At 38.8% G+C, this 27,721-nt stretch overlaps 7 protein-coding genes and 1 long non-coding RNA gene across 11 annotated transcripts; 1 reads left to right on the top strand and 7 right to left on the bottom strand.

Moving 5' to 3' along the window:
* Window positions 1–187: 187 nt before the first annotated feature.
* On the bottom strand, window positions 188–2,013 carry LOC103319665 ((R)-mandelonitrile beta-glucosyltransferase-like). The gene is made up of 2 exons (XM_008221236.3): window positions 1,441–2,013; window positions 188–1,286 (listed from the first exon to the last, which is right to left on the bottom strand). The coding sequence occupies exons 1-2, from the start codon at window positions 1,958–1,960 to the stop codon at window positions 343–345; spliced, it is 1,464 nt and encodes a 487-aa protein (XP_008219458.3). The 5' UTR covers window positions 1,961–2,013; the 3' UTR covers window positions 188–342.
* A 1,725-nt stretch (window positions 2,014–3,738) lies between these two features.
* LOC103319676 ((R)-mandelonitrile beta-glucosyltransferase-like) lies at window positions 3,739–5,484 on the bottom strand. Its single transcript, XM_089046999.1, is given in 3 exon segments — window positions 3,739–4,775; window positions 4,897–5,013; window positions 5,016–5,484. Coding segments are annotated over 3 exon segments (1,449 nt in total). The 5' UTR covers window positions 5,407–5,484; the 3' UTR covers window positions 3,739–3,834.
* Window positions 5,485–7,330: 1,846 nt separating this feature from the next.
* LOC148919478 (uncharacterized) lies at window positions 7,331–13,242 on the top strand. Of its 3 annotated transcripts, XR_016124344.1 has the most exons (4): window positions 7,331–8,001; window positions 11,041–11,445; window positions 11,565–11,659; window positions 11,820–13,242. It is a non-coding gene; the product is annotated as an uncharacterized LOC148919478 (long non-coding RNA). The 3 variants fall into 3 exon arrangements; XR_016124343.1 differs by having other exon boundaries at window positions 7,333–8,001; window positions 11,041–11,659; XR_016124345.1 differs by lacking the exon at window positions 11,565–11,659 and having other exon boundaries at window positions 7,344–8,001; window positions 11,041–11,170.
* Window positions 8,566–10,651, bottom strand: LOC103319666 ((R)-mandelonitrile beta-glucosyltransferase-like). The gene is made up of 2 exons (XM_008221237.3): window positions 10,062–10,651; window positions 8,566–9,940 (listed from the first exon to the last, which is right to left on the bottom strand). The coding sequence occupies exons 1-2, from the start codon at window positions 10,570–10,572 to the stop codon at window positions 9,000–9,002; spliced, it is 1,452 nt and encodes a 483-aa protein (XP_008219459.2). The 5' UTR covers window positions 10,573–10,651; the 3' UTR covers window positions 8,566–8,999.
* A 116-nt stretch (window positions 13,243–13,358) lies between the features above and the next one.
* On the bottom strand, window positions 13,359–15,454 carry LOC103319541 ((R)-mandelonitrile beta-glucosyltransferase-like). Of its 2 annotated transcripts, XM_089046601.1 has the most exons (3): window positions 14,828–15,454; window positions 13,790–14,706; window positions 13,359–13,661 (listed from the first exon to the last, which is right to left on the bottom strand). In XM_089046601.1, exons 1-3 carry the CDS (start codon window positions 15,336–15,338, stop codon window positions 13,539–13,541), a joined length of 1,551 nt encoding a protein of 516 aa, XP_088902727.1. In that variant the 5' UTR covers window positions 15,339–15,454; the 3' UTR covers window positions 13,359–13,538. The 2 variants fall into 2 exon arrangements, with proteins under 2 accessions (XP_088902727.1, XP_008219314.3); XM_008221092.3 differs by lacking the exon at window positions 13,359–13,661 and having other exon boundaries at window positions 13,678–14,706; window positions 14,828–15,452.
* Window positions 15,455–15,831: 377 nt separating this feature from the next.
* LOC103319545 ((R)-mandelonitrile beta-glucosyltransferase-like) lies at window positions 15,832–17,771 on the bottom strand. The gene is made up of 2 exons (XM_008221095.2): window positions 17,189–17,771; window positions 15,832–17,046 (listed from the first exon to the last, which is right to left on the bottom strand). The coding sequence occupies exons 1-2, from the start codon at window positions 17,697–17,699 to the stop codon at window positions 16,109–16,111; spliced, it is 1,449 nt and encodes a 482-aa protein (XP_008219317.2). The 5' UTR covers window positions 17,700–17,771; the 3' UTR covers window positions 15,832–16,108.
* A 4,337-nt stretch (window positions 17,772–22,108) lies between these two features.
* On the bottom strand, window positions 22,109–23,913 carry LOC103319543 ((R)-mandelonitrile beta-glucosyltransferase-like). The gene is made up of 2 exons (XM_008221094.2): window positions 23,259–23,913; window positions 22,109–23,137 (listed from the first exon to the last, which is right to left on the bottom strand). Exons 1-2 carry the CDS (start codon window positions 23,767–23,769, stop codon window positions 22,197–22,199), a joined length of 1,452 nt encoding a protein of 483 aa, XP_008219316.2. The 5' UTR covers window positions 23,770–23,913; the 3' UTR covers window positions 22,109–22,196.
* Window positions 23,914–24,264: 351 nt separating this feature from the next.
* LOC103319540 ((R)-mandelonitrile beta-glucosyltransferase-like) lies at window positions 24,265–26,204 on the bottom strand. Its single transcript, XM_008221091.2, has 2 exons — window positions 25,622–26,204; window positions 24,265–25,479 (listed from the first exon to the last, which is right to left on the bottom strand). The coding sequence occupies exons 1-2, from the start codon at window positions 26,130–26,132 to the stop codon at window positions 24,542–24,544; spliced, it is 1,449 nt and encodes a 482-aa protein (XP_008219313.2). The 5' UTR covers window positions 26,133–26,204; the 3' UTR covers window positions 24,265–24,541.
* Window positions 26,205–27,721: the final 1,517 nt, after the last annotated feature.

The following is a 27,721-nucleotide window of genomic DNA, read 5'->3' as shown; positions in this document are numbered from 1 at the left end:
CAGGAAAACTAGAATGCTAAATTTCTAAATCTATAACTCTACATATAACGTATCAATATAGACACGAAATTTTATAGTAATGGTGCCATATATAAACCCAATTATAATCTGATTATGTAGTTTTTATTGGTAAAATTGGATCTCAGGATACCATACCCCAAAAACGTTGGGCCTATTTAGCAAACCATTGGGTTCCAATAGAATTTTTGTTTATTAATTTGCATGTACCCAATAAAATATAAGAGCAAATTACAAACAAAAACTTCAAGGAACCCAACACCCAAGCGTTGTTCTTTATCAAAAAGCTACCAAGAACAAAAAAATTAACACAATTGCTCCATTCTAATTTCTGGGAGATAGAAGCACCTTGTTAACCATTTGATCCAAATCCAAAAAGGATGATCCATTAGAACCAGTAGTAGCCTCCTTTGCCAACTTCTTCCATTCCGAGGCTTTCTTCCTCAATTTTTTGCCCTCCTCTCCTTCCATCAACTCTCTCACAAGGCCCTCTATGTAATATCTTTTAACATCACCCTCTATCTCCAACCCTAGGCCCCATTCACTGCAACAAAACCTGCAATTGGTTTGTTGGTCAGCATTGAAAGGCCAACAGATCATGGGCACCCCACCTCCCACACTTTCAATAGTAGAGTTCCATCCATTGTGTGTCAAGAACCCTCCGATAGCCGGGTGGCTCAAGACTTGTTCTTGAGGGCACCAACTTGCCAATAGACCTCTTTCCTTGGTCTCTTCCACAAACTCTGGTGCAACCACAACTGATTTCCCCTCACCAACAAGATCAGGCCTAATGACCCAAAAAAAGGCCTTCTTGCTATTTGCAAGCCCCCAAGCAAACTCAGTTAGCTGCTCAGATGTCATGACTGTGCTGCTTCCAAAATTGACATAAACAACAGAATTGGGTTCTTTAGAGTCAAGCCATTGAAGACACTCTGTTTCCTCTGTCCACAGGTTTGATCCAATGGACTTCAATTCGTTATCTGCTGGGATATGATCAAGTTGTAGATAGAGGGGTCCAATGCAGTAAATAGGTGGTAGCAAAGTCGTAAGTGCATCTAAAACTTCATGCTCTAAGGCATCAAACGTGTTCAAAATAATGGCAGAGGCTCTTTTAGATCGTTCTGTATCAACCATAATTAAATCCATAATCGGGTCATTTGGGTCTGTTGTTCTAATGAAGCTTGGGATGTCCTTCAATCGGATACTTTTCATTCCAGGTATCCAATCTATCACAGTATCTAAATACCCATTTGTCAAGTAACTGGCATCTGCAAATCAAATTAAGAAAGAAAAAAAAAACTAGTGAGTTAATTGATAAAATTCTATGTGAAACATCAAGCACAAGTTTTTCTTTTTCAAAACTAAAAACAGAAAATTTACAGTTGGGTTTTTATTGCATAATCATTTTTTGTTAATTGTTACCTTTAAGAGGAACTAAACCCTTTTGAATGAGAGGTCCATACTGAATGTAGCCCATGAAGGCACAAGCACTGGTTGTCCAGAAAATAACACCCGGAATTCCGAGTTCTTGGGCTGCATCGAGACTGAAGTTCATGATGCCATCAGAAACTACACAAGTAACCGGAGGTGAATTCGGCGAACAGTTGAGCTTTGAAAGAAGGCCTCTGAAGGGCTGTAAGCAGTGTTTCCTAATGGATTGGCAGAGGGACGGCATATGTTGGGCAGCAACATTAGCATCAGCTGGAGGCAGGCCATCGGGGATCATTTCGAAACGAAAAGTAGGGAGGCCATTGAGAGAGTTGGGGCCTTGGGATTTAAGTAGGCGTTTGTGGATAAACTCAGTGTTGACAAAGGTTATATGGAAGCCTTTGAAGTGGAGGAGTTTGGCTAGTTTTAGCATTGGGTTTATGTGGCCTTGAGCTGGGAATGGCATGCATACTGCATGTGGCTTCTCTGAGGTCAAGGCATTGAAAAAAGCCATTAACAGATTTGCCTACTTAGGCCAACAGAGCAAATTTATGATGACTAGAAAAGATAAAATTGAGTTCAAGCAGTGGGGGAGAGTGAGAAATGGATTATGGCTACAATAATAGGTTAAGAGTTTGATTCCACTCAAGGAAAAGAACAAAAATCTGGTCTCATGATTGGCTCACGTGGCGCCTTCTGAGAAAGTAGTGGTGAGCGGATTGGAAGATACTTTGCTATGTTGGGATAGGGACAGGTTATTGATGCTGAAATATGGAGACTATTATGTAAAATCACAACGTACGTCATATATGCAAAATATCCATTGGAGAATTTCCAAACCAAACATGCATAACTGAATAAGCATGACCGCGTTTAGTTAGAATATCTGCGACTTGATTAGATTCCGATAAGCATGTTGTATCGGAACTTGTCAAATATCTTGAAATTTTTAATTTAATGAATTGTTGAAGAGTTCTGGTAGAAACGAATTTTGAAATTGGGAAATTTTTTGTGCCATTCTCATATTAAAAAATTATTTGCCCGGCGAAAATAAAATTTGGGTAACTGGAAAATGTAATTTATCCCCATAAAATTACCACTATTTGGCCAACTATTGACATAAGCTACCATTTTCATTTCAAAGCCCTTCCCTCCTTTTTTCTGCCGTTAGTAATCGGAAACACTGTTAAACATCCCCAAAGATTTCATCCGAAAGAAAAGAAATTAGAAACTAAAACATATTAAAGAGGCTGTAGGTACATTGCTAAGACTACTTGTTTTATTTCTATCAGAAATGGAGTTTTCTTGTGAAGCAGACATTGCAGACTGGGAGTAGCATTGCTAAGACTGCGCTGAACAAGGTCTCTTTAAGGTTAAACGTTTTTCTGTTGGTAAGTACTTTGGTATAAAGTGTATTTTTGATAGTGTTGATCTTCACGATAGGTAGCTCTAAGGGTTGGCTGTTTATGTTTGCACGTGAGCTGTTCGTTAAAATGCCTGTATGGGATTCCCCTTTAACTTTTTTATAAATGTGGTGCCTCTGTTTCCATGTCTTTCACTTGCATGAAGCAGTCTGGCTATTTGCAGCACTCTCTCTCTCTCTCTCTCTCAAACACTGTTCATGGGTGCAATGCAAGTTTGTCAGTATATAATTTTGCCATAATCTTGGGACGGCAGTCGAGAGTATATACTATACTTGGGTCTGGCATGCACTAAAGTTTCTTTGTTTGTTTATTTGTTTTGACAGTATGTGTTCTCCATGAAGAGTTTTGAGGTTTGTTTATTTGTTTGCACGTTCTCGCTCCTTTCATAATTTTTAATAAAATATTTGCATACTTATATTATCAAAAGAACTCATTTGATCAATCGATATAGAGCGAAGGGAGGGGGGAAAATCGAACGGCAAACATCTCCTGCCTAATTTGAAAGAGTTGAGATAGCTCAGCTCTATAGAGAAAAGAACATGGATGCAGCCAAATCGAGCTCCCCTTTGATGAGGGGAAAAAGAACATAATCTTAGGTATATTAACCCAGGAAGGCACATTTATGAAATTCAATGCAGGAATTTAGGCGGGCTAGTGTAAGTGAGAATAACATGGTTGTCAATCTCTTTAGGTATTTTAGAAATAGTAACAAAGGGCTTTTTATTCACACATAACCCATCAATTATTTCCAGATCAACAACGTGGCCATGAAACTTTTGTATCGTGCATCAATGTGGTAACTGATGTCAATTACGTTTGCCCTAGACTTCATTTTACGTTGGACCAATCTTAATTAAGACCTGAAAACTGGTTTCATGATAGAAGTATTATTAAGCTCAATAGGTATACTTGTTGGACAAATACAAAGTAACAGCTAGATAGATTTTGCATCAATTCTAAATTTCTAATTCCTCGGAGATAGAAGCACCTGGTTAACCAATTTGTCCAAACCCACAAAAGATAACCCATTTGGACCAATGGTGGCCTCCTTTGCCAACTTCTTCCATTCCAAGGCTTTCTTCCTCATCTCTTTGCCCTCCTCTCCCTCCATTAACTTTCTCACAAGCCCCTCTACGTAATTTCTTTTAACATCACCCTCTATCTCCATGCCTATGCCCCACTCTTTGCAACAGAACCTACAATTGGTTTGTTGCTCTGCAAAGAAGGGCCAACAGATCATGGGCACTCCACCACACAAACTCTCAAGAGTAGAGTTCCAACCACTGTGTGTCAAGAACCCTCCTACGGCTGGGTGGCTCAGAACTTGTTCTTGAGGGCACCAACTTGCCAATAGACCCCTTTCTTTGGTCTCTTGCATAAACTCTGGTGGAACCACAGCTGCTTCCCCACCAACAAGGTCAGGCCTGATCACCCAAAAAAAGGTCTGGTTGCTGTTTGCAAGTCCCCAAGCAAACTCAATCAGCTGCTCAGCTGTCATGACTGTGATACTTCCAAAGTTGACATAAACCACAGAGTTAGGTTCTTTAGAGTCAAGCCAATCAAGACACATTGGTTCTTCTGTCCACAGGTTTGATCCAATGGACTTCAACTCGTTATCTGCTGGGATCTGATTAAGCTGTAGATGTAGGGGTCCAACGGAATAAACAGGTGGTAGCAGAGTTGATAGTCCATCTAAAACTTCATGCTCTAACGCATCAAACGTGTTCAAAATAATGGCAGAAGCTCTTTTAACTCTTGCCATCTCAACCAACAGAAAATTCAGCATGAAGTCATTTGGGTCTGTGGTTCTGATGAAGCTTGGGATGTCCCTCAATCGGATACCTCTCATGCCTGGTATCCAATCTATCTCAGTATCCAAATACCCATTTGTCAAATAGCTAGCATCTGCAAATCAAATTGAGTAACAGTACCGGTGAGTTAAGATTCTAGTTAAATATGTAACATTTTTAGTACAAAGTCAGTGTTCCCAAATGACCACTCAGGAATTTGAAGTCAGTGTATGTACCTTTAAGAGGTACTAAGCCCTTTTCGATGAGAGGGCGATACTGAAGGTAGCACATCAAGCCACAAGCACTTGGTGTCTCGAAAATAACTTCCGGAATGCCCAATTCTTGGGCTGCATAAAAGTGAAGGCCATGCCACCATTAGAAACTATACAAGTAACTGGGGGGGAATCGGGCAAAGAATTGAGTTTTGACAAAAGATCTCTGAAGGGTGCTAAACAATTTTTCCTAATGGAAATGCATAGAGCGGTTACGTCCTGGGTGGCATTGGTATCTGTTGGAGGGAGGCCATCGGGAATGGTTTCGAACCTAAAGGATGGGAGGCCATCAAGAGAGTTGGGACCTCGGGATTTAAGAAGGCGTCTGTGGTTGAATTCGGTGTTCACAAAGGTTATGTGAAAGCCCTTGTAGTGGAGGAGTTTGGTTAATTGCAGCATTGGGGTTATGTGACCTTGAGCTGGGTATGGTATGCAAACTGCATGTGGCTTCTCTGTCAAACCAGTAGAACCCATCCTGGCAAATAAATTTGGACAAAGCTAACGAAAATGGGATATGGTTGTGGAGAAGAGAAGGCTTTTGCAGTATCAGTTTTATAGGAAAGAGAGAAAAGGGATCAATCACTTAATACACTTTTACAAATTTATAAATAAACTCAATTCTAGACATGTATTTATAAAAAAACCAAAGCACTATTTAAACATAGAAACACACCCAAAATCAACCTCAAAATCAACAATTGTATATTTTTTAGGTGTGTTTATAAATGAGTTTTGAGTGTGTGTAATGATGAGTTTTTGGTGTATTTATAAAGTGTTTTAGGTGTTGGGTTTTTTTATAATTTCAGCCCCCATTTTGGGTGTTTTAATGAAACTCCCGGTTTACAAAATTATCACATTTCGTCTTTAACGCTTTTTTTTATGGCACTAATGGTCTTTAAGGTTAGCATCCACACATCAAAATAGTCTATGCCGTTAGCTTTCATCAAATCTTTTGTTAAATTACTGACGTAGCACATGAAAGCCCACACATCCAATGGTATAGAGCCCCGTGATTTTAAACAAACCTCAAAACTGTTTAATATAGAACACGTAAATATCAAATCAAATCAAATAAACAAACATAAATTATTGCACGCCGAACACACTACAGAGTCAACTTGAACTATAAGGACAAATCAACTTTGTCATGAACTGTGCCTTTTTGGACTTGAAAGTTTATGGGAGTTTCATTAAAACACCCATCCTGACAAATAAATTTGGACAAAGCTAATGAAAATGGGATATGGTTGTGGAGAAGAGAAGGCTTTTGCAGTATCAGTTTTATAGGAAAGAGAGAAAAGGGATCAATCACTTAATACACTTTTACAAATTTATAAATAAACTCAATTCTAGACATGTATTTATAAAAAAACCCAAGCACTATTTAAACATAGAAACACACCCAAAATCAACCCCAAAATCAACAATTGTATATTTTTTGGGTGTGTTTATAAATGGGTTTTGAGTGTGTGCAATGATGAGTTTTGAGTGTATTTATAAAGTGTTTTGGGTGTTGGGTTTTTTTATAATTTCAGCCCCCATTTTGAGTGTTTTAGTGAAACTCCCATAAACTTTCAAGTCCAAAAAGGCACAGTTCATGACAAAGTTGATTTGTCCTTATAGTTCAAGTTGACTCTGTAATGTGTTTGGCGTGCAATAATTTATGTTTGTTTATTTGATTTGATTTGATATTTATGTGTTCTATATTAAACAGTTTTGAGGTTTGTTTAAAATCACGGGGCTCTATACCATTGGATGTGTGGGCTTTCTTGTGCTATGTCAGTAATTTAACAAAAGATTTGATGAAAGCTAACGGCATAGACTATTTTGATGTGTGGATGCTAACCTTAAAGACCATTAGTGCCATAAAAAAAGCGTTAAAGACGAAATGTGATAATTTTGTAAACCTTCGAGACCATTTGTGATAAAAAAGTCCTATATCTATGTTATAAAATACTCATCTGATCAATTCACGATGTAGAATCATTACAACAAAATACACTCTTCAAATTTGACTAATCGACGTCTACAAAACATAAAACACTGTGTCGCACTGAATGGTTTCTCCTAAGAATGCATGATATGTTGCACAAATAGTTGTGTCCCATGTTTGGGTTTAACTAGGCCAAATACAAAGCAGCAAGAAACTAGGTAGAATATTGATCAATTCTAATTTCTTGGAGATGGAAGCACCTGGTTAATCATTTTGTCCAAAGCCACAAATGATGAGCCATTAGGGCTGGTGGCCTCCATTGCCAACTTCTTCCATTCCAGAGCTTTCTTCCTCATATCTTTGCCCTCCTCTCCCTCCATTAACTTTCTCACAAGCCCCTCTACGTCGTTTCTCATGTGGTGCCCTTTGAGAAAGTAGTGGTGAGCGGATTGGAAGATACTTTGCTATGTTGGGATAGGGACAGGTTATTGATGCTGCAATATGAAGACTATTATATAAAATCACAACGTCATATATGCAAAATATCATTGGAGAATTTCCAAACCAAACATACATAATTGAAGAAGCATGACCGCGTTAGCCAGAATATTTGCGACTTGATTAGATTCTCAATAAGCATGTTGTATCGGAACTTGATTAAAACCTTTAAGCATCAGCCAAATATCTTGAAAATTTTAATTTAATGAATTGTTGAAGAGTTATGGTAGAAACGAATTTTGAAATTGGGAAATTTTTTTGTGCCACTCTCATATTAAGAAATTATTTGCCGGCGAAAATAAAATTTGGGTAACCGGAAAAGTAATTTATCCTCATAAAATTACCACTATTTGGCCAACTATTTACATAAGCTACCATTTTCATTTCAAAGCCCTTCCCTCCTTTTTTCTGCCGTTAGTAATCCGGAACAGTGTTAAACATCCCGAAATAGTTCATCCGAAAGAAAAGAAATTAGAAACTAAAACATATTAAAGAGGCTGTAGGTACATTGCTAAGACTACTTGTTTTATTTCTATCAGAAATGGAGTTTTCTTGTGAAGCAGACATTGCAGACTGGGAGTAGCATTGCTAAGACTGCGCTGAACAAGGTCTCTGTAAGGTTAAACGTTTTTCTGTTGGTAAGTACTTTGGTATAAAGTGTATTTTTGATACTGTTGATCTTCACGATAGGTAGCTCTAACTCTAAGGGTCGGCTGTTTATGTTTGCACGTGAGCTGTTCGTTAAAATGCCTGTATGGGATTCCCCTTTAACTTCTTTATAAATGTGGTGCCTCTGTTTCCATGTCTTTCACTTGCATGAAGCAGTTTGGCTATTTGCAGCACTCTCTCTCTCTCTCTCTCTCTCTCTCACACACACAAACACTGTTCATGGGTGCAATGCAAGTTTGTCAGTATATAATTTTGCCATAATCTTGGGACGGCAGTCGAGAGTATATACTATATACTATACTTGGGTCTGGCATGCACTAAAGTTTCTTTGTTTGTTTATTTGTTTGTGTTCTCCATGAAGAGTTTTGAGGTTTGTTTATTTGTTTGCACGTTCTCGTTCCTTTCATAATTTTTAATAAAATATTTGTATATTTATATTATCAAAAGAACTCATTTGATCAATCGATATAGAGCGAAGGGGTGGGGAAATCGAGCGGCAAACATCTCCTGCCTAATTTGAAAGAGTTGAGATAGCCCAGCTCTATAGAGAAAAGAACATGGATGCAGCCAAATCGAGCTCCCCTTTGATGAGGGGAAAAAGAACATAATCTTAGGTATATTAACCCAGGAATGCACATTTATGAAATTCAATGCAGGAATTTAGGCGGGCTAGTGTGAGTGAGTTAGAATAACATGGCTGTCAATCCCTTTAGGTATTTTAGGTATAGTAACAAAGGACTTTTTTATCACACATAACCCATCAATTATTTCCCGATCAACAACGTGGCCATGAAACTTTCGTGTCGTGCATCAATGTGGTAACCGATGTCAATTAAGTTTGCCCTAGACTGCATTTTACATTAGACCTGAAAAATGGTTTCATGACAGAAGTATTATTAATCTCAATAGGTATACTTGTTGGACAATTACAAAGTAACTAGATAGATTTTGAATCAATTCTAAATTTCTAATTCCTCGGAGATAGAAGCACCTGGTTAACCAATTTGTCCAAACACACAAAAGATAACCCATTTGGACCAGTGGTTGCCTCCTTAGCCAACTTCTTCCATTCCAAGGCTTTCTTCCTCATCTCTTTGCCCTCCTCTCCCTCCATTAACTTTCTCACAAGCCCCTCTACGTAATTTCTTTTAACATCACCCTCTATCTCCATGCCTATGCCCCACTCTTTACAACAGAACCTACAATTGGCATGTTGCTCTGCAAAGAAGGGCCAACAGATCATGGGCACTCCACCACACAAACTCTCAAGGGTAGAGTTCCAACCACTGTGTGTCAAGAACCCTCCTACGGCTGGGTGGCTCAGAACTTGTTCTTGAGGGCACCAACTTGCCAATAGACCCCTTTCTTTGGTCTCTTGCATAAACTCTGGTGGAACCACAGCTGCTTCCCCACCAACAAGGTCAGGCCTGATCACCCAAAAAAAGGTCTGGTTGCTGTTTGCAAGTCCCCAAGCAAACTCAATCAGCTGCTCAGCTGTCATGACTGTGATGCTTCCAAAGTTGACATAAACCACAGAGTTAGGTTCTTTAGAGTCAAGCCATTCAAGACACTCTGGTTCTTCTGTCCACAGGTTTGATCCAATGGACTTTAATTTGTCATCTGCTGGGATCTGATTAAGTTGTAGATGTAGGGGTCCAACGGAATAAACAGGTGGTAGCAAAGTCGAAAGTCCATGTAAAACTTCATGATCTAACGCATCAAATGTGTTCAAAATGATGGCAGAAGCTCTTTTAGCTCGTGCTATCTCTACCAATAGATAATCCAGCATGAAGTCATTTGGGTCTGTGGTTCTGATGAAGCTTGGGATGTCCCTCAATCGGATACCTCTCATGCCTGGTATCCAATCTATCTCAGTATCCAAATACCCATTTGTCAAATAGCTAGGATCTGCAAATCAAATTAAGAAATTGTACCAGTGAGTTAAGATTCTAGTTAAATATGTAACATTTTTAGTACAAAGTCAGTGTTCCCAAATGACCACTCTGGAATTTGAAGTATGTGTATGTACCTTTAAGAGGCATTAAGCCCTTTTCAATGAGAGGGCGATACTGTAGGTAGCACATCAAGCCACAAGCACTTAGTGTCTCCAAAATAACTTCCGGAATGCCCAATTCTTGGGCTGCATCAAGAGTGAAGGTCATGCCACCATCAGAAACTATACAAGTAACTGGAGGGGAATCAGGCACAGAATTGACCTTTGACAAAAGGTCTCTGAAGGGTGCTAAGCAATTTTTACTAGTGGAAAGGCATAGAGCAGTTATGTCTTGGGTGGCATTGGCATCGGTTGGAGGGAGGCCATCGGGAATGGTTTCAAACCGGAAGAATGGGAGGCCATCAAGAGAGTTGGGACCTCGGGATTTAAGCAGGCGTCTGTGGTTGAATTCTGTGTGCACAAAGGTAATGTGAAAGCCCTTGTAGTGGAGGAGTTTGGCTAATTGAAGCATTGGTGTTACGTGACCTTGAGCTGGGTATGGTATGCAAACTGCATGTGGCTTCTCTGTCAAACCAATAGTACCCATTCTCACAAATAAATTGGACAAAGCTAATGAAAATGGGATATGGTTGTGGAGAAGAGAAGGCTTTTGCAGTACCAGTTTTATAGGAAAGAGAGAAAAGGGATCAATCACTTAGTAAACTTTCAAGTCCAATATGTCACAGTCCATGACGAGGTTTTATAATGTTTTGGACGGCAGTCAATAATATTCAATTTCGTATTCTTTCCCATACTCTGTTTGGCACGCAATCATTTATGTTTGTTTGTTTGTTTTGATTTGATAATTATATGTTCTATATTGAAGAGTTTTGGGGTTTGTTTTTTGTTTTTTTACACCTTTTTTGGTCCCTCATAGCTCTTACATAAATAATACTATAGGAAAATCAAATATTAATGTTTTAGGGCTAGAGCTACCTTAGTAGGTATATTTTATGAACCAAGAATTTATCATCCGCGCATTCTGCAACACAATTTGACAAAGTACACTCTTCAGATTTGACAACATACACTCTTTTCGGACATGCAAATACAAGCAATTCTATTGGTATGCAACAAGTCTCGGAGTATAAACTGAAAACACCAATCACTGAGTCACACTGACTAGTTTCTCCTAAGAATGCAAGGTATGTTGTATGTCAACCTGTTTCGATTTTGGGTTTAACTAGGCCAAATACAAAGCAGCAACCAGGTAGAATTTTGATCAATTCTAATTTCTGTATCCGTGCATGGCCTTATGCTGAACCAAAACACCCAATCCACTCTCCTTTCTATGATCGACTTGGCACTCGTAGGACCGTTCGTTCACCCTTGAAGAAAAAGAGTAGCTGTAATTTGGTCCATCTGATCTGAGAACGTCTTAGTCGTTCATCCTTTTTCATGTACTTGGATTTCATTGGATGTAAGATTCAAAAAAATGTTTAGCATGCATGATACATTGTTACAAGTTCCATCCATTCTTTGCCTGTACTGCTTATACCATTTAAATTGTTGAATTTTAATTTCATTGGAAAATGGCAGCAAAATCTTGGAGAGCAGATTGAGTTTTCAGGACTCAAAAGACTTGCAATAATCACAGAATCACAACAATGGTGTTCATCACATCCCCCAACTAAGTTGAGCTTACCTATAGAATTACCACTATTTTACCAACTAGTTACATAAGCTGCCATTTTCATTTCAAAAAACCCTTCCCTCCTTTTTGTGCCGTTAGTGATCCATGTAGAAAATGATTTCCCCTTGATTTAAATCTGTTTACAATGTACAACTATATAGGAGAGGCTTGACTGTGATTGAAGAGAGCAGTAGCCGTAGGGGAAGCAGCAGGACGAGATTGTTGGGCATCAAAAGAGAGAATTCGAGCCCGAAGTTCAGTGAAATCAGGGAGTGGAGGATTTTGAGTGAGGGCAGTGCGAAGCATGATGTAATCGGGGCCAAGACCATGAAGAGTGGCGATGACCAAGTCGTCGTCAAGAACAGGCCTGTTAATGGAGACCAAAGGATCAGCAATTGATTTGGCATGATGGAGGTATTCGTCAACAGATTGAGTGCCTTTGTTGAGATCTAGAAGTTGCATTTTGAGATAGGTTGCACTAGCTACAGACTTCTGGGAAAAATGGTGTTCAAGGCAGTCCCAAATTGCCTTTGATGTGTCGAAACCAATGGTAAGCTGTGCGATGTTTTCTGTTAGAGTGGTGGTGAGGATGCTGACGATTTGTTGGTCGACGGTGAACCACGTATCATGTGCAGGATTAGGAATGGATTGTGCTGGTTCAGTGTCAGTGGCAGTGGTCATGGTGGTGAGAGATGGTTCAGGACTGGTGCCATCAACATATCCCCAAAGTTTGGCACCATGAAGGTATGGTTTGATTTGCCGAAGCCATGTGAGGTAATTGGTTTCGGTAAGTTTGGTGAATTGAGCAGTATTTTGGGAGGGAGCAGTTCAGGAAGATGAGGTGGCCATGGGCAAGAAGAGGGAAGAAAGAAATTTAAAATAAAAAAAGAGGAACGCTAAGGGATGCTGGAGACAGGTAAGGATCCTAGACTTAGGCAGATACCATGTAGAAAATGATTTCCCCTTGATTTAAATCTGTTTACAATGTACAACTATATAGGAGATTTGTTTGACTGTTACAAGAAGTAATAAACAGCAATAATTACAAAGAATCAAAACTGATCTTCAGTTACACAATCAGTTTTGATTGAGAAGAGGAAATCTCTCTAACAATCCAGAACACTGTTATCAGCTAAACATCCCGAAAGATTTCATCCGAAATAAAAGAAATTAGAAATTGAAACATGTTAAAGAGTCTGTAGGCTGTAGGTACAGACAACCCTACCAATTGGCATCAATTTGCTTCATTTCTATCGGAAATGGAGTTTTCTTGGGAAGCAGACATTGCACACTCGGAGTACCATTGCTAGCCTGCGCTGAGTCTCTATAAGGTTAAACGCTTCTTTTTGTGTTGGTAATTACTTTGGTGTGAAGTGTATTTTTTATAATGTTGATCTTCACGCTAGGTAGATTAAGAATTGGCTGTTTATGTTTGCACGTGAATCGTTCGTTAAAATGCCTCTATGGGATTTGCCTTTAATTTTTCTGAATGCGGTACCTCTGTTTTCATGTCTTTCACTTGCATGAAGCTTGTCATTTTATCTTATCTTGGGCTCTCTCTCCTACGCTGTTCATGGGTGCAATGCAGGTCTGTCACCCCCTTGTTAAACATCTGCTGCCTAATTTGAAAGAGTTGAAATAGCTCGGCTCTATAGAGAAAAGAGCACCGTTTCATTAGTCTTGCCAAATAGAGCTCCTCCTTTGATGAGGGTAAAAAGAAGATAATCTCGGTATATTAACCTAGGAGTGCACAGTATGGAAGTCCAATGCAGGAATTTAGGCAGAGTAGTGTAAGTTAGTTAGAATAACATGGTTGTCAAGCTCTTTAGGCATGTTAGGTGTAGTAACAAAGGGAGCTTTTATCACACATAACCCATCGATTATTTCCCGATCAACAACGTGGCCGTGAAACTTTGGTATCGTGCATCAACGTGGTAACCGATGCCACTTACGTTTGCCTTGGACTTCATTTTACATTGTACCGATGTCAAGTAAATGCATACCTAAAAAATGAATTCGTGATAGAAGCAGTATTAAGCTTAATAGGTAAACTTCTTGGACAAATACAAAGTAAAAACAAGATAGATTTTGAATCAATTCTAAATTTCTAATTCCTCGGAGATAGAAGCACCTGGTTAACCAATTTGTCCAAACCCACAAAAGATAACCCATTTGGACCAGTGGTGGCCTCCTTTGCCAACTTCTTCCATTCCAAGGCTTTCTTCCTCATCTCTTTGCCCTCCTTTCCCTCCATTAACTTTCTCACAAGCCCCTCTATGTAATTTCTTTTAACATCACCCTCTATCTCCATGCCTATGCCCCACTCTTTGCAACAGAACCTACAATTGGTTTGTTGCTCTGCAAAGAAGGGCCAACAGATCATGGGCACTCCACCACACAAACTCTCAAGAGTAGAGTTCCAACCACTGTGTGTCAAGAACCCTCCTACGGCTGGGTGGCTCAGAACTTGTTCTTGAGGACACCAACTTGCCAATAGACCCCTTTCATTGGTCTCTTGCATAAATTCTGGTGGAACCACAGCTGCTTCCCCACCAACAAGGTCAGGCCTGATCACCCAAAAAAAGGTCTGGTTGCTGTTTGCAAGTCCCCAAGCAAACTCAATAAGCTGTTCAGCTGTCATGACTGTGATACTTCCAAAGTTGACATAAACCACAGAGTTAGGTTCTTTAGAGTCAAGCCAATCAAGACACACTGGTTCTTCTGTCCACAGGTTTGATCCAATGGACTTCAACTCGTTATCTGCTGGGATCTGATTAAGCTGTAGATGTAGGGGTCCAACGGAATAAACAGGTGGTAGCAAAGTCGATAGTCCATCTAAAACTTCATGCTCTAACGCATCAAACGTGTTCAAAACTATAGCAGAAGCTCTTTTAGCTCTTGCCATGGCAACCAATAGAAAATCCAGCATGAAATCATGTGGGTCTGTGGTTATGATGAAGCTTGGGATGTCCCTCAATCGGATACCTCTCATGCCTGGTATCCAATCTATCTCAGTATCCAAATACCCATTTGTCAAATAGCTAGCATCTGCAAATCAAATTGAGTAATAGTACCGGTGAGTTAACATTCTAGTTAAATATGTAACATTTTTAGTACAAAGTCAGTGTTCCCAAATGACCAATCAGGAATTTGAAGTCAGTGTATGTACCTCTAAGAGGTATTAAGCCCCTTTCGATGAGAGGGCGACACTGAAGGTAGCACATCAAGCCACAAGCACTTAGTGTCTGGAAAATAACTTCCGGAATGCCCAATTCTTGGGCTGCATCAAGAGTGAAGATCATGCCACCATCAGAAACTATACAAGTAACTGGAGGGGAATCGGGCAAAGAATTGAGTTTTGACAAAAGGTCTCTGAAGGGTGCTAAGCAATTTTTCCTAGTGGAAACGCATAGAGCGGTTACGTCCTGGGTGGCATTGGTATCTGTTGGAGGGAGGCCATCGGGAATGGTTTCGAACCTAAAGGATGGGAGGCCGTCAAGAGAGTTGGGACCTCGGGATTTAAGAAGGCGTCTGTGGTTGAATTCGGTGTTCACAAAGGTTATGTGAAAGCCCTTGTAGTGGAGGAGTTTGGTTAATTGCAGCATTGGGGTTATGTGACCTTGAGCTGGGTATGGTATGCAAACTGCATGTGGCTTCTCTGTCAAACCAGTAGAATCCATTCTGGCAAATAAATTTGGACAAAGCTAACCAAAATGGGATATGGTTATATGGTTGTGGAGAAGAGAAGGCTTTTGCAGTATCAGTTTTATAGGAAAGAGAGAGAAGGGATCAATCGCTTAATAAACTTTCAAGTTCAAAAATGCACGGTTCATGACAAAGTTGATTTGTCCTTATAGTTCCAGTTGACTTTGTAATGTGTCATAATTTTTGGAACGGCGGTCAATACTAGATAAGATCTGTTCGGCGTGCAATAATTTTTGTTTGCTTATTTGATTTGATTTTATATTTATGTGTTCTATATTTAACTGTTTTGAGGTTGGTTTAAAACCGCGTGGCTTTATACCATTGATTGTGTAGGCTCCATATATATGCCACATCAGTAATTTATCAGAAAATTTGACTGAAACTAACGATGAGACCATTTTGATGTATGGATGCTAACTTTAATGACCATTAAGGTAATAAAAAAATGTTAAGGAAGAAATGTGATAATTTCATAAATCTCAAAATCATTTGTGATAAAAAGCCTTATATCTATATTATTAAAAATACTCATCTGATCAATCATTCACGATGTGGAACCATTACAACAAAAATACACTCTTCAAAATTTGACTAATCGACGTCTGCAAAACATAAACCACTGAGTGGCACTGAATGGTTTCTCCTAAGAATGCATAATATGTTGCACAAATAGTTGTGTCTCGTGTTTGGGTTGAACTAGGCCAAATACAGAGCAGCAAGCAACTAGGTAGAATATTGATCAATTCTAATTTCTTGGAGATAGAAGCACCTGGTTAATCATTTTGTCCAAAGGCACAAATGATGAGCCATTAGGGCTGGTGGCCTCCTTTGCCAACTTCTTCCATTCCAGAGCTTTCTTCCTCATATCTTTGCCCTCCTCTCCCTCCATTAACTTTCTCACAAGCCCCTCAATGTAGTTTCTTTTAACATCACTCTTAATCTCCATGCCAATGCCCCACTCTTTCTCAGTGTACCTACAATTGGTTTGTTGCTCTGCGAAGAAGGGCCAACAGATCATGGGCACTCCAGCACACACACTTTCAATGGTAGAGTTCCAACCACTGTGAGTCAAGAACCCTCCTACAGCCGGATGGCTCAGGACTTGTTCTTGAGGGCACCAATGTGCCAATAGGCTCCTTTCTTTGGTTTCTTCCACAAACTCTGGTGGAACCACAGCTGAATCCCCACCAACAAGATCAGGCCTAATCACCCAAAAGAAGGTCTGATTGCTGTTTGCAAGTCCCCAAGCAAACTCAATTAGCTGCTCTGCTGTCATCACTGTGATGCTTCCGAAGTTGACATAAACCACAGAGTTAGGTTCTTTAGAGTCAAGCCATTCTAGACACTCTGGTTCCTCTGTCCATAGGTTTGATCTTATCTCCTTCAACTCGCTATCTGCCGGGATCTGGTTAATCTGTAGATGTAGGGGTCCAATGGAGTAAATAGGTGGTAGCAAAGTTGAAAGTGCATCTAAAGCTTCATGTTCCAAGTCATGGAAGGTGTTCAAGACGACAGCAGAAGCTTTTCGAGTTCGCTCTGTTTCATGCACCAGAAAATCCAGCATGAGATCATCTCGGTCTGTGGTTCTAATGAAGCTGGGGATGTCCTTTAGTCGGATGCCTCTCATGCCTGGTATCCAATCTATCTGCGTCTCCAAATAGCCGTTTGTCAAATAATTGGCATCTGTGAATCAAACAAAGAAATAGTGCGTTATTATTCTGTTAAGCAACATGGTTAGGTTAAGATATTCATATACAAAACTAAAAATAAAATATAAATCAGTCAAGATATGTTCATGAAAAAGTCAGAGGAGTGAGATTAATACCTTTGAGAGGAGTTAGACCCTTTTCAATGAGGCGGTGGTAGTGTACATAGGCCAAGAAGCCGCAAGCACTTGTTGTCCAGAAAAGTACTTCTGGGATGCCGAGTTCGTGGGCTGCATCAAGAGTGAAGCTCATGACACCATCAGAAACTATACAACTTACAGGAGGGCAACCAGTCGAAGAGTTCAGCTTAGACAAAAGGTCTCTGAAGTAAGGCAAGCTGTGTTTCCTAGTGGATTCACATAAGGATGGTATGTCTTGGGTGGCATTGGCATCAGTCGGTGGCAGGCCGTCGGGAATGGTCTCGAATCGAAAGGAGGGAAGGCCATCGAGGGAGTTGGGACCTCTGGATTTAAGGAGGCGTTTGTGGTTGAACTCTGTGTTCACAAAGGTTATATGAAAACCTTTGTAGTGGAGGAGTTTTGCTAGTTTCAGCATTGGGTTAATGTGGCCTTGAGCTGGGAATGGTATGCAAACTGCATGTGGCTTCTCTATCAAACCGTTTGAACCCATTCTTTCTTCTCTTCTCTTTTTTGTTCTCTCCAAAATAAAACACAAGTTTAACCAAAAGCTGAGGAAGATGGTGGTATATGCAGTTGGGGAAGAGAAGTGTTTTACCGTACCAGATTTATAGGATCAAATTCCATGAGCTCATAAAACATTTTTTCTTTTTTTTTAAAGACAAATTAATGCGACAAAGGAAGCACGGTACATGAGGGTTCATACAAAAATGTCAATAATGGCTGTGGGGGTTGACAATTTGTTCATACGTGTTCAAACCCTCAGGGCATGGGCTGCAAAGCAAGTTTGTCTCCATATTGAGATATAGTATAATATGATGTGCCATGATAGACCGGCCGGCTGGCGAGATTGTATAAGATTTTGTATTCTTTCCCAATACAGATGTAGTCTGGCAGTGCATTGATTCATTTTGTTTGTTTGTTTGTTTGTTTATTTATTTGTTGATTTTGGTTTGATTTTCTGGATTTTATATTAAGATTGGATCACTCTCCACCCGCACGGGAGGCGGCAACAGCGATTGCACGTTTTCATTCCTATTTTTAAGTACTTTTTAATAATAGATTACACAAGTGATTTTGGATGGAAGAAGTCGAAGTTAAAACCTCAAATAGATGGACAATTGTACAAGGCCCTTGTATATAATAGAAATATTATTAAGAAAAACTCTCTATCAAATCACGTTATGTTGAACTTGAAAGATCAAGGGCAAGATAGTACAACTAAAAAAATTCCATTTGTCAACCTTGAACAAAAAAAATTCTAATTTACCCATCATTTTCACTCCTATTGACAAATTTTTTTTTTTTTTGGTTGTTGCAGCAAATGCTTTATAACTTTTGAACAAATGTAAACTTAATTCATACTTAGGGATATTATTGCTAATATTATATCATTTCTTATTGGTTGCTTTTTTAACTTTAACTTTTATCTTTCAATCAATCGAATCATTTCACATGTTCCATTTTCTCAATTCATACGGCATTATTTCAGTTATGCTTAAGAAAACCCTTTGTATTCACATTTTCTCAAACCCTCGCAGTCTGTTGATTTTTATTCAGTTGGTTCAGATTCAATCACCGTTCTTTAGCTTGTGATACCCATTCGAATATAGTTTTATAAGAAATAAATATCATAATTTCAATTTGATCTCTCTATTTGCTTAGTCTTCGAACTGCACAAGTGAAATATTTATATTGAAGTATTTATCAATCAAGGGATATAAAAGAATCAATCCAAATCAGTTTCCCAACAATTTCTTAAGGCGCAAGACGTCAACATTAGCACGACATCCGATTCATACATTTTCTGTAGGCTTTTCAAGTATCAATAATGGCACACCTTCCAAGACCATTATAGCCCATTTTTTTGGACCCGTTGTCTTGGAAGCTATTAGGGCATTTCCAGCAGTAGGAATCTTGTCATGGCAAGGGGGGAGCTAGGACTGACACTATTCACGAGAATAGTGTCTGTCCTTGCAAAAAGTAAGTTGCACTTCCAGCAATTGCCATGGCAAGGGGGGTACTATTCAATTTTTTGTTTTTTTTCACAAATTTGTTTACCTAAACAATTAATTTTGACAATATTTTTGGATGAGATTTTATGATAATGACGGTGAATGAAGTGAAGTGAAGAACATTTTTAAGATTTTAATGTTTATGTGTTTATGTTTAGTTCTGTTTGGTTTTTTTATGCTTTGGTTGTGGTTTGTTTGTTTTTATATATTTAATGCTTTGGTTGTGGTTAGTTTTTTTTATGTATGGAATGTTTTGAATAAAAAGGAATTTTATTTAATAGTTTCTTTGATAGAGAAAAATTAAACTCGAAAGTGAAAAAAATTTAGAGTTGAAAGTGAAAAAATTATTGAGTACAAAGTGAAAAAATTATTGAGTAGAAAATGAATTTGTTGTTAAAAGTGAAGAGTATGGATTGGTAGTTATAGAAAAAAAATTCAGTATTTTTTGGGATTTTTTTAAAATTTACTATTTTTTTCATAATTTTTTGCCTTGAAAAATTCCAGTGTTGGATTGGATGAAAAATCGGAAATCGGAAGGACAGGTTGCGCCATGTGGCAAAAGAAAAAAATTGATTTGCGCCTCGACGTCAGTAGGCTCGGGCTCCTCCTGCCTTTGGGCCAACCCAAGCTCGTGGACCCCACCGCCGGGCCAACCTTTGTTGTTGGAACTTGCATTTGGGCTCTTGCCCCCAGAGCCCTCCTGCTGGAAGTGGCCTTATGGGTGTCAAAGTCCACAATCACACTGTTGGAGTAAATAGTCTCTTACTAAAATACAACGAACGCCAAGAGTGCACATCCATTTCTGTTGCTTTCTTTCTAGGATCGTCATTTAAAAGACCAGTCCAAGTGTAATATTTTTTTTCGGTTGCAAGTGTGAATTATTTAACCACTTGATTTCTACCCATCATCATTCTAGTTTTACTGAACGCATTGTTCTTTTCAATTTATGTTATGATGATTAGATGACCAAGTAAAACACGCAATATAATCAATTGATACTGTTGAAGAATACACGAGTTCCACATCGGAAACTTAACAAAATAAAAAGTCTCATATAATAAATGGTTCCACTCCTAATAATATTAAGGCCTTTTGTATAAAACCTCACACCTGCTAAATAGGTGGTTAAGTTGATGACAATATCGATATTACTAGTGGTGGGCAAAGGGTCCGTCCCTCTGAAATCTTAACAGATACTTGGTCAGCATGTGAAGTGAAACTGAACATTCTTATCATATGGTAATTCTTGTTTTGAACTTCCCAGATGTTAAACTAATTTGTCTAGGTAAAAGCAGACTTGTTCAACAAGAAAGCTAGAGATAGGAAGGGGAAGAGGGGCAGAGGTTGGTTATCATGAAGGGGAACCTACCCTTTGACCAAATCATAATCTATTTCCCCATCTACCCACCCTTCGACTTAAATCACTAGCACGTAAAGGGTGGTATATAAAATTCATACATATAACCAAGTCCAAAAAGAAGAAAAAAATCAATTTTTATATACAAATTTCAACGATACCAATGTAATATAAAGATTTGTCCCAAAAAAATGTAATATATAGACACTGTTTGCAAATACAAAAATAACTCATTCAAATCATAAAAGGAAAAGTTTATATACGTATGTCAGATTGTATAATTTGTCTGCTAAAAAAGTAGTAAAGTATTTTCTATAACTTATATGGAGCAATTCCTCCTTCATTGACAGTATGACAAATACACAACAAACAAAAAATTTGATTTACACAAATATGTCAGATTTTAATTTGTCTATAAAAAAATAAAAAGAAATGAACCAAAAATATTTTTTCAGGACTCAAAAGACTTGCAATAATCACAAAATCACAACAATGGTGTTCATCACATCCCCCAACTAAGTTGAGCTTACCTATAGAATTACCACTATTTTACCAACTAGTTACATAAGCTGCCATTTTCATTTCAAAAAACCCTTCCCTCCTTTTTGTGCCGTTAGTGATCCGGAACACTGTTGTCAGCTAAACATCCCGAAAGATTTCATCCAAAATAAAAGAAATTAGAAATTGAAACATGTTAAAGAGTCTGTAGGTTGTAGGTACAGACAACCCTACCAATTGGCATCAATTTGCTTCATTTCTATCAGAAATGGAGTTTTCTTGGGAAGCAGACATTGCACACTCGGAGTACCATTGCTAGCCTGCGCTGAGTCTCTATAAGGTTAAACGCTTCTTTTTGTGTTGGTAATTACTTTGGTGTGAAATGTATTTTTTATAATGTTGATCTTCACACTAGGTAGATCAAGAATTGGCTGTTTATGTTTGCACATGAATCGTTCGTTAAAATGCCTCTATGGGATTTGCCTTTAATTTTTCTGAATGCGGTACCTCTGTTTTCATGTCTTTCACTTGCATGAAGCTTGTTATTTTATCTTATCTTGGGCTCTCTCTCCTACGCTGTTCATGGGTGCAATGCAGGTCTGTCACCCCCTTGTTAAACATCTGCTGCCTAATTTGAAAGAGTTGAAATAGCTCAGCTCTATAGAGAAAAGAACAGTTTCATTAGTCTTGCCAAATAGAGCTCCTCCTTTGATGAGGGTAAAAAGAAGATAATCTCGGTATATTAACCTAGGAGTGCACAGTATGGAAGTCCAATGCAGGAATTTAGTCAGAGTAGTGTAATTTAGAATAACATGGTTGCAAGCTCTTTAGGTATGTTAGGTGTAGTAACAAAGGGAGCTTTTATCACACATAACCCATCGATTATTTCCCGATCAACAAACTCTTTAGGTATGTTAGGTGAAACTTTGGTATCGTGCATCAACGTGGTAACCGATGCCACTTACGTTTGCCTTGGACTTCATTTTACATTGGACCGATGTCAAGTAAATGCATACCTAAAAAATGAATTCGTGATAGAAGCAGTATTAAGCTTAATAGGTAAACTTCTTGGACAAATACAAAGTAAAAACAAGATAGATTTTGAATCAATTCTAAATTTCTAATTCCTCCGAGATAGAAGCATCTGGTTAACCAATTTGTCCAAACCCACAAAAGATGACCCATTTGGACCACTGGTGGCCTCCTTTGCCAACTTCTTCCATTCCAAGGCTTTCCTCCTCATCTCTTTGCCCTCCTCTCCCTCCATTAACTTTCTCACAAGCCCCTCTATGTAATTTCTTTTAACATCACCCTCTATCTCCATGCCTATGCCCCACTCTTTGCAACAGAACCTACAATTGGTTTGTTGCTCTGCAAAGAAGGGCCAACAGATCATGGGCACTCCACCACACAAACTCTCAAGAGTAGAGTTCCAACCACTGTGTGTCAAGAACCCTCCTACGGCTGGGTGGCTCAGAACTTGTTCTTGAGGGCACCAACTTGCCAATAGACCCCTTTCATTGGTCTCTTGCATAAATTCTGGTGGAACCACAGCTGCTTCCCCACCAACAAGGTCAGGCCTGATCACCCAAAAAAAGGTCTGGTTGCTGTTTGCAAGTCCCCAAGCAAACTCAATCAGCTGTTCAGCTGTCATGACTGTGATACTTCCAAAGTTGACATAAACCACAGAGTTAGGTTCTTTAGAGTCAAGCCAATCAAGACACACTGGTTCTTCTGTCCACAGGTTTGATCCAATGGACTTCAACTCGTTATCTGCTGGGATCTGATTAAGCTGTAGATGTAGGGGTCCAACGGAATAAACAGGTGGTAGCAAAGTCGATAGTCCTTCTAAAACTTCATGCTCTAACGCATCAAACGTGTTCAAAACTATAGCAGAAGCTCTTTTAGCTCTTGCCATCGCAACCAATAGAAAATCCAGCATGAAGTCATGTGGGTCTGTGGTTCTGATGAAGCTTGGGATGTCCCTCAATCGGATACCTCTCATGCCTGGTATCCAATCTATCTCAGTATCCAAATACCCATTTGTCAAATAGCTAGCATCTGCAAATCAAATTGAGTAATAGTACCGGTGAGTTAACATTCTAGTTAAATATGTAACATTTTTAGTACAAAGTCAGTGTTCCCAAATGACCAATCAGGAATTTGAAGTCAGTGTATGTACCTCTAAGAGGTATTAAGCCCCTTTCGATGAGAGGGCGACACTGAAGGTAGCACATCAAGCCACAAGCACTTGGTGTCTGGAAAATAACTTCCGGAATGCCCAATTCTTGGGCTGCATCAAGAGTGAAGATCATGCCACCATCAGAAACTATACAAGTAACTGGAGGGGAATCGGGCAAAGAATTGAGTTTTGACAAAAGGTCTCTGAAGGGTGCTAAGCAATTTTTCCTAGTGGAAACGCATAGAGCGGTTACGTCCTGGGTGGCATTGGTATCTGTTGGAGGGAGGCCATCGGGAATGGTTTCGAACCTAAAGGATGGGAGGCCGTCAAGAGAGTTGGGACCTCGGGATTTAAGAAGGCGTCTGTGGTTGAATTCGGTGTTCACAAAGGTTATGTGAAAGCCCTTGTAGTGGAGGAGTTTGGTTAATTGCAGCATTGGGGTTATGTGACCTTGAGCTGGGTATGGTATGCAAACTGCATGTGGCTTCTCTGTCAAACCAGTAGAATCCATTCTGGCAAATAAATTTGGACAAAGCTAACCAAAATGGGATATGGTTATATGGTTGTGGAGAAGATAAGGCTTTTGCAGTATCAGTTTTATAGGAAAGAGAGAGAAGGGATCAATCGCTTAATAAACTTTCAAGTTCAAAAATGCACGGTTCATGACAAAGTTGATTTGTCCTTATAGTTCCAGTTGACTTTGTAATGTGTCATAATTTTTGGAACGGCGGTCAATACTAGATAAGATCTGTTCGGCGTGCAATAATTTTTGTTTGCTTATTTGATTTGATTTTATATTTATGTGTTCTATATTTAACTGTTTTGAGGTTGGTTTAAAACCGCGTGGCTTTATACCATTGATTGTGTAGGCTTCCATATATATGCCACATCAGTAATTTATCAGAAAATTTGACGGAAACTAACGACAGAGACCATTTTGATGTATGGATGCTAACTTTAATGACCATTAAGGTAATAAAAAAATGTTAAGGAAGAAATGTGATAATTTCATAAATCTCAAAATCATTTGTGATAAAAAGCCTTATATCTATATTATTAAAAATACTCATCTGATCAATCATTCACGATGTGGAACCATTACAACAAAAATACACTCTTCAAAATTTGACTAATCGACGTCTGCAAAACATAAACCACTGAGTGGCACTGAATGGTTTCTCCTAAGAATGCATAATATGTTGCACAAATAGTTGTGTCTCGTGTTTGGGTTGAACTAGGCCAAATACAGAGCAGCAAGCAACTAGGTAGAATATTGATCAATTCTAATTTCTTGGAGATAGAAGCACCTGGTTAATCATTTTGTCCAAAGGCACAAATGATGAGCCATTAGGGCTGGTGGCCTCCTTTGCCAACTTCTTCCATTCCAGAGCTTTCTTCCTCATATCTTTGCCCTCCTCTCCCTCCATTAACTTTCTCACAAGCCCCTCTACGTAGTTTCTTTTAATATCACTCTCAATCTCCATGCCAATGCCCCACTCTTTCTCAGTGTACCTACAATTGGTTTGTTGCTCTGCGAAGAAGGGCCAACAGATCATGGGCACTCCAGCACACACACTTTCAATGGTAGAGTTCCAACCACTGTGAGTCAAGAACCCTCCTACAGCCGGATGGCTCAGGACTTGTTCTTGAGGGCACCAATGTGCCAATAGGCTCCTTTCTTTGGTTTCTTCCACAAACTCTGGTGGAACCACAGCTGAATCCCCACCAACAAGATCAGGCCTAATCACCCAAAAGAAGGTCTGATTGCTGCTTGCAAGTCCCCAAGCAAATTCAATTAGCTGCTCTGCTGTCATCACTGTGATGCTACCGAAGTTGACATAAACCACAGAGTTAGGTTCTTTAGAGTCAAGCCATTCTAGACACTCTGGTTCCTCTGTCCATAGGTTTGATCTTATCTCCTTCAACTCGCTATCTGCCGGGATCTGGTTAATCTGTAGATGTAGGGGTCCAATGGAGTAAATAGGCGGTAGCAAAGTTGAAAGTGCATCTAAAGCTTCATGTTCCAAGTCATGGAAGGTGTTCAAGAGGACAGCAGAAGCTTTTCGAGTTCGCTCTGTTTCATGCACCACAAAATCCAGCATGATATCATCTGGGTCTGTGGTTCTAATGAAGCTGGGGATGTCCTTTAGTCGGATGCCTCTCATGCCTGGTATCCAATCTATCTCAGTCTCCAAATAGCCGTTTGTCAAATAACTGGCATCTGCAAATCAAATTAAGAAATAGTGCGTTATTATTCTATTAAGAAACATGGTTAGGTTAAGATATTCATATACAAAACTGAAAATAAAATATAAATCAGTCAAGACATGTTCATGAAAAAGTCAGAGGAGTGAAAATAATACCTTTGAGAGGAGTGAGACCCTTTTCAATGAGGCGGTGGTAGTGTACATAGGCCAAGAAGCCGCAAGCACTGGTTGTCCAGAAAAGCACTTCTGGGATGCCGAGTTCGTGGGCTGCATCAAGAGTGAAGCTCATGACACCATCAGAAACTATACAACTTACAGGAGGGCAACCAGTAGAAGAGTTCAGCTTAGACAAAAGGTCTCTGAAGTAAGGCAAGCTGTGTTTCCTAGTGGATTCACATAAGGATGGTATGTCTTGGGTGGCATTGGCATCAGTCGGTGGCAGGCCGTCGGGAATGGTCTCGAATCGAAAGGAGGAAAGGCCATCGAGAGAGTTGGGACCTCTGGATTTAAGAAGGCGTTTGTGGTTGAACTCTGTGTTCACAAAGGTTATATAAAAACCTTTGTAGTGGAGGAGTTTGGCTAGTTTCAGCATTGGGTTAATGTGGCCTTGAGCTGGGAATGGTATGCAAACTGCATGTGGCTTCTCTATCAAACCGTTTGAACCCATTCTTTCTTCTCTTCTCTTTTATGTTCCCTCCAAAATAAAACACAAGTTTAACCAAAAGCTGAGGAAGATGGTGGTATATGCAGTTGGGGAAGAGAAGTGTTTTACCGTACAAGATTTATAGGATCAAATTCCGTGGGCTCGTAAAACTCTTTTTTTTTTTTTAAAGACAAATAAATGCGGCAAAGGAAGCACAGTACATGACAGTTCATACAAAAATTTCAACCCTATCAAAATGTCAATAATGGCTGTGGAGTTTGACAATTTGTTCATACGTGTTCAAACCCACAGGGCATGGGGTGCAAAGCAAAGTTTGTCTCCATATTGAGATATAGTAATCGACGGGGCGGCTGGCGATATTATATAAGATTTTGTATTCTTTCCAAATACAGATGTAGTCTGTCAGTGCATTGATTCATTTTGTTTGTTTGTTTGTTTGTTGATTTTGGTTTGATCTTCTAGATTTTATATTAAGATTGGATCACTCTCCGCCCACACGGGAGGCGGCGACAGCAATTGCACGTTTTCGTTCCTATTTTTATTACTTTTTAATAATAGATTACATAAGCAATTTTGGATAGAAAGATGGACAATTGTACAAGCCCCTTATATATAATAGAAATATTATTAAGAAAAAAACTCTATCAAATCACGTTATGTTGAACTTGAAAGATCAAGGGCAAGATAGTACAACTAAAAAAATTCCATTTGTCAACCTAGAACAATAAAATTTCTAATTTACCCATCATTTTCACTCCTATTGACATTTTTTTTTGGTTGCAGCAAATGCTTTATAACTTTTGACAAATGTAAACTCAATTCATACTTAGGGATATTATGCCAATATTATATCATTTCTAATTGGTTGCTTTTTTAACTTTAACTTTTATCTTTCAATCAATCGAATCATTTCATATGTCTCATTTTCTCAATTCATACGGCATTATTTCAGTTATGCTTAAAAAAAACCCTCTTTGTATTCACATTTTCTCAAACCCTTGCAGTTCGTTGATTTTTATTCAATTGGTTCGGATTCAATCATCGTTCTTTAGCTTATGATGCCCATTCGAATACAGTTTTATAAGAAATAAATCTCATAATTTCCATTTGATCTCTCTATTTGCTTAGTCTTCGAACTGCACGAGTGAAATATTTATATTGAAGTATTTATCAATCAAGGGTTATAAAAGAATCAATCCAAGTTAGTTTCTCATTTGAAACATAATGCTCGATTAGGAGTTATAATTTCTTAGAGTATCTCTAACTGATGTGTCAAAAGTGCCACATAGATATTTAATAGCTACAAATAACATCTCACATCACTTCAACTGATGTGGAAATGAAGGTTGGAAGTTGAGATGTTATTTTTGACATCTCAAAAGCAAGATATCAAATGAATATTTTCTTTTTTCTTTTCTTTTCTTTTTAATTAAAAATAAATCAATACTAAAATGTAATAAAATAATAATTTAATTTGACACATTTGATGAAGTGTAAAGTTGTGTAAGATGTCAAATTGTCACATCAATTATCAAATTTAAATTTAATATTTGATATTTGACATCTCCCTTGGAGATGGTCGACGCAAAACA

This window comes from Prunus mume, linkage group LG2 (assembly GCF_029339155.1).
Source record: "Prunus mume cultivar Tortuosa linkage group LG2, ASM2933915v1, whole genome shotgun sequence".
NCBI lineage: Eukaryota > Viridiplantae > Streptophyta > Magnoliopsida > Rosales > Rosaceae > Prunus > Prunus mume.
Note: the sequence above shows the minus strand (reverse complement) of the source record. Positions and strands in the feature narration are given on the sequence as shown.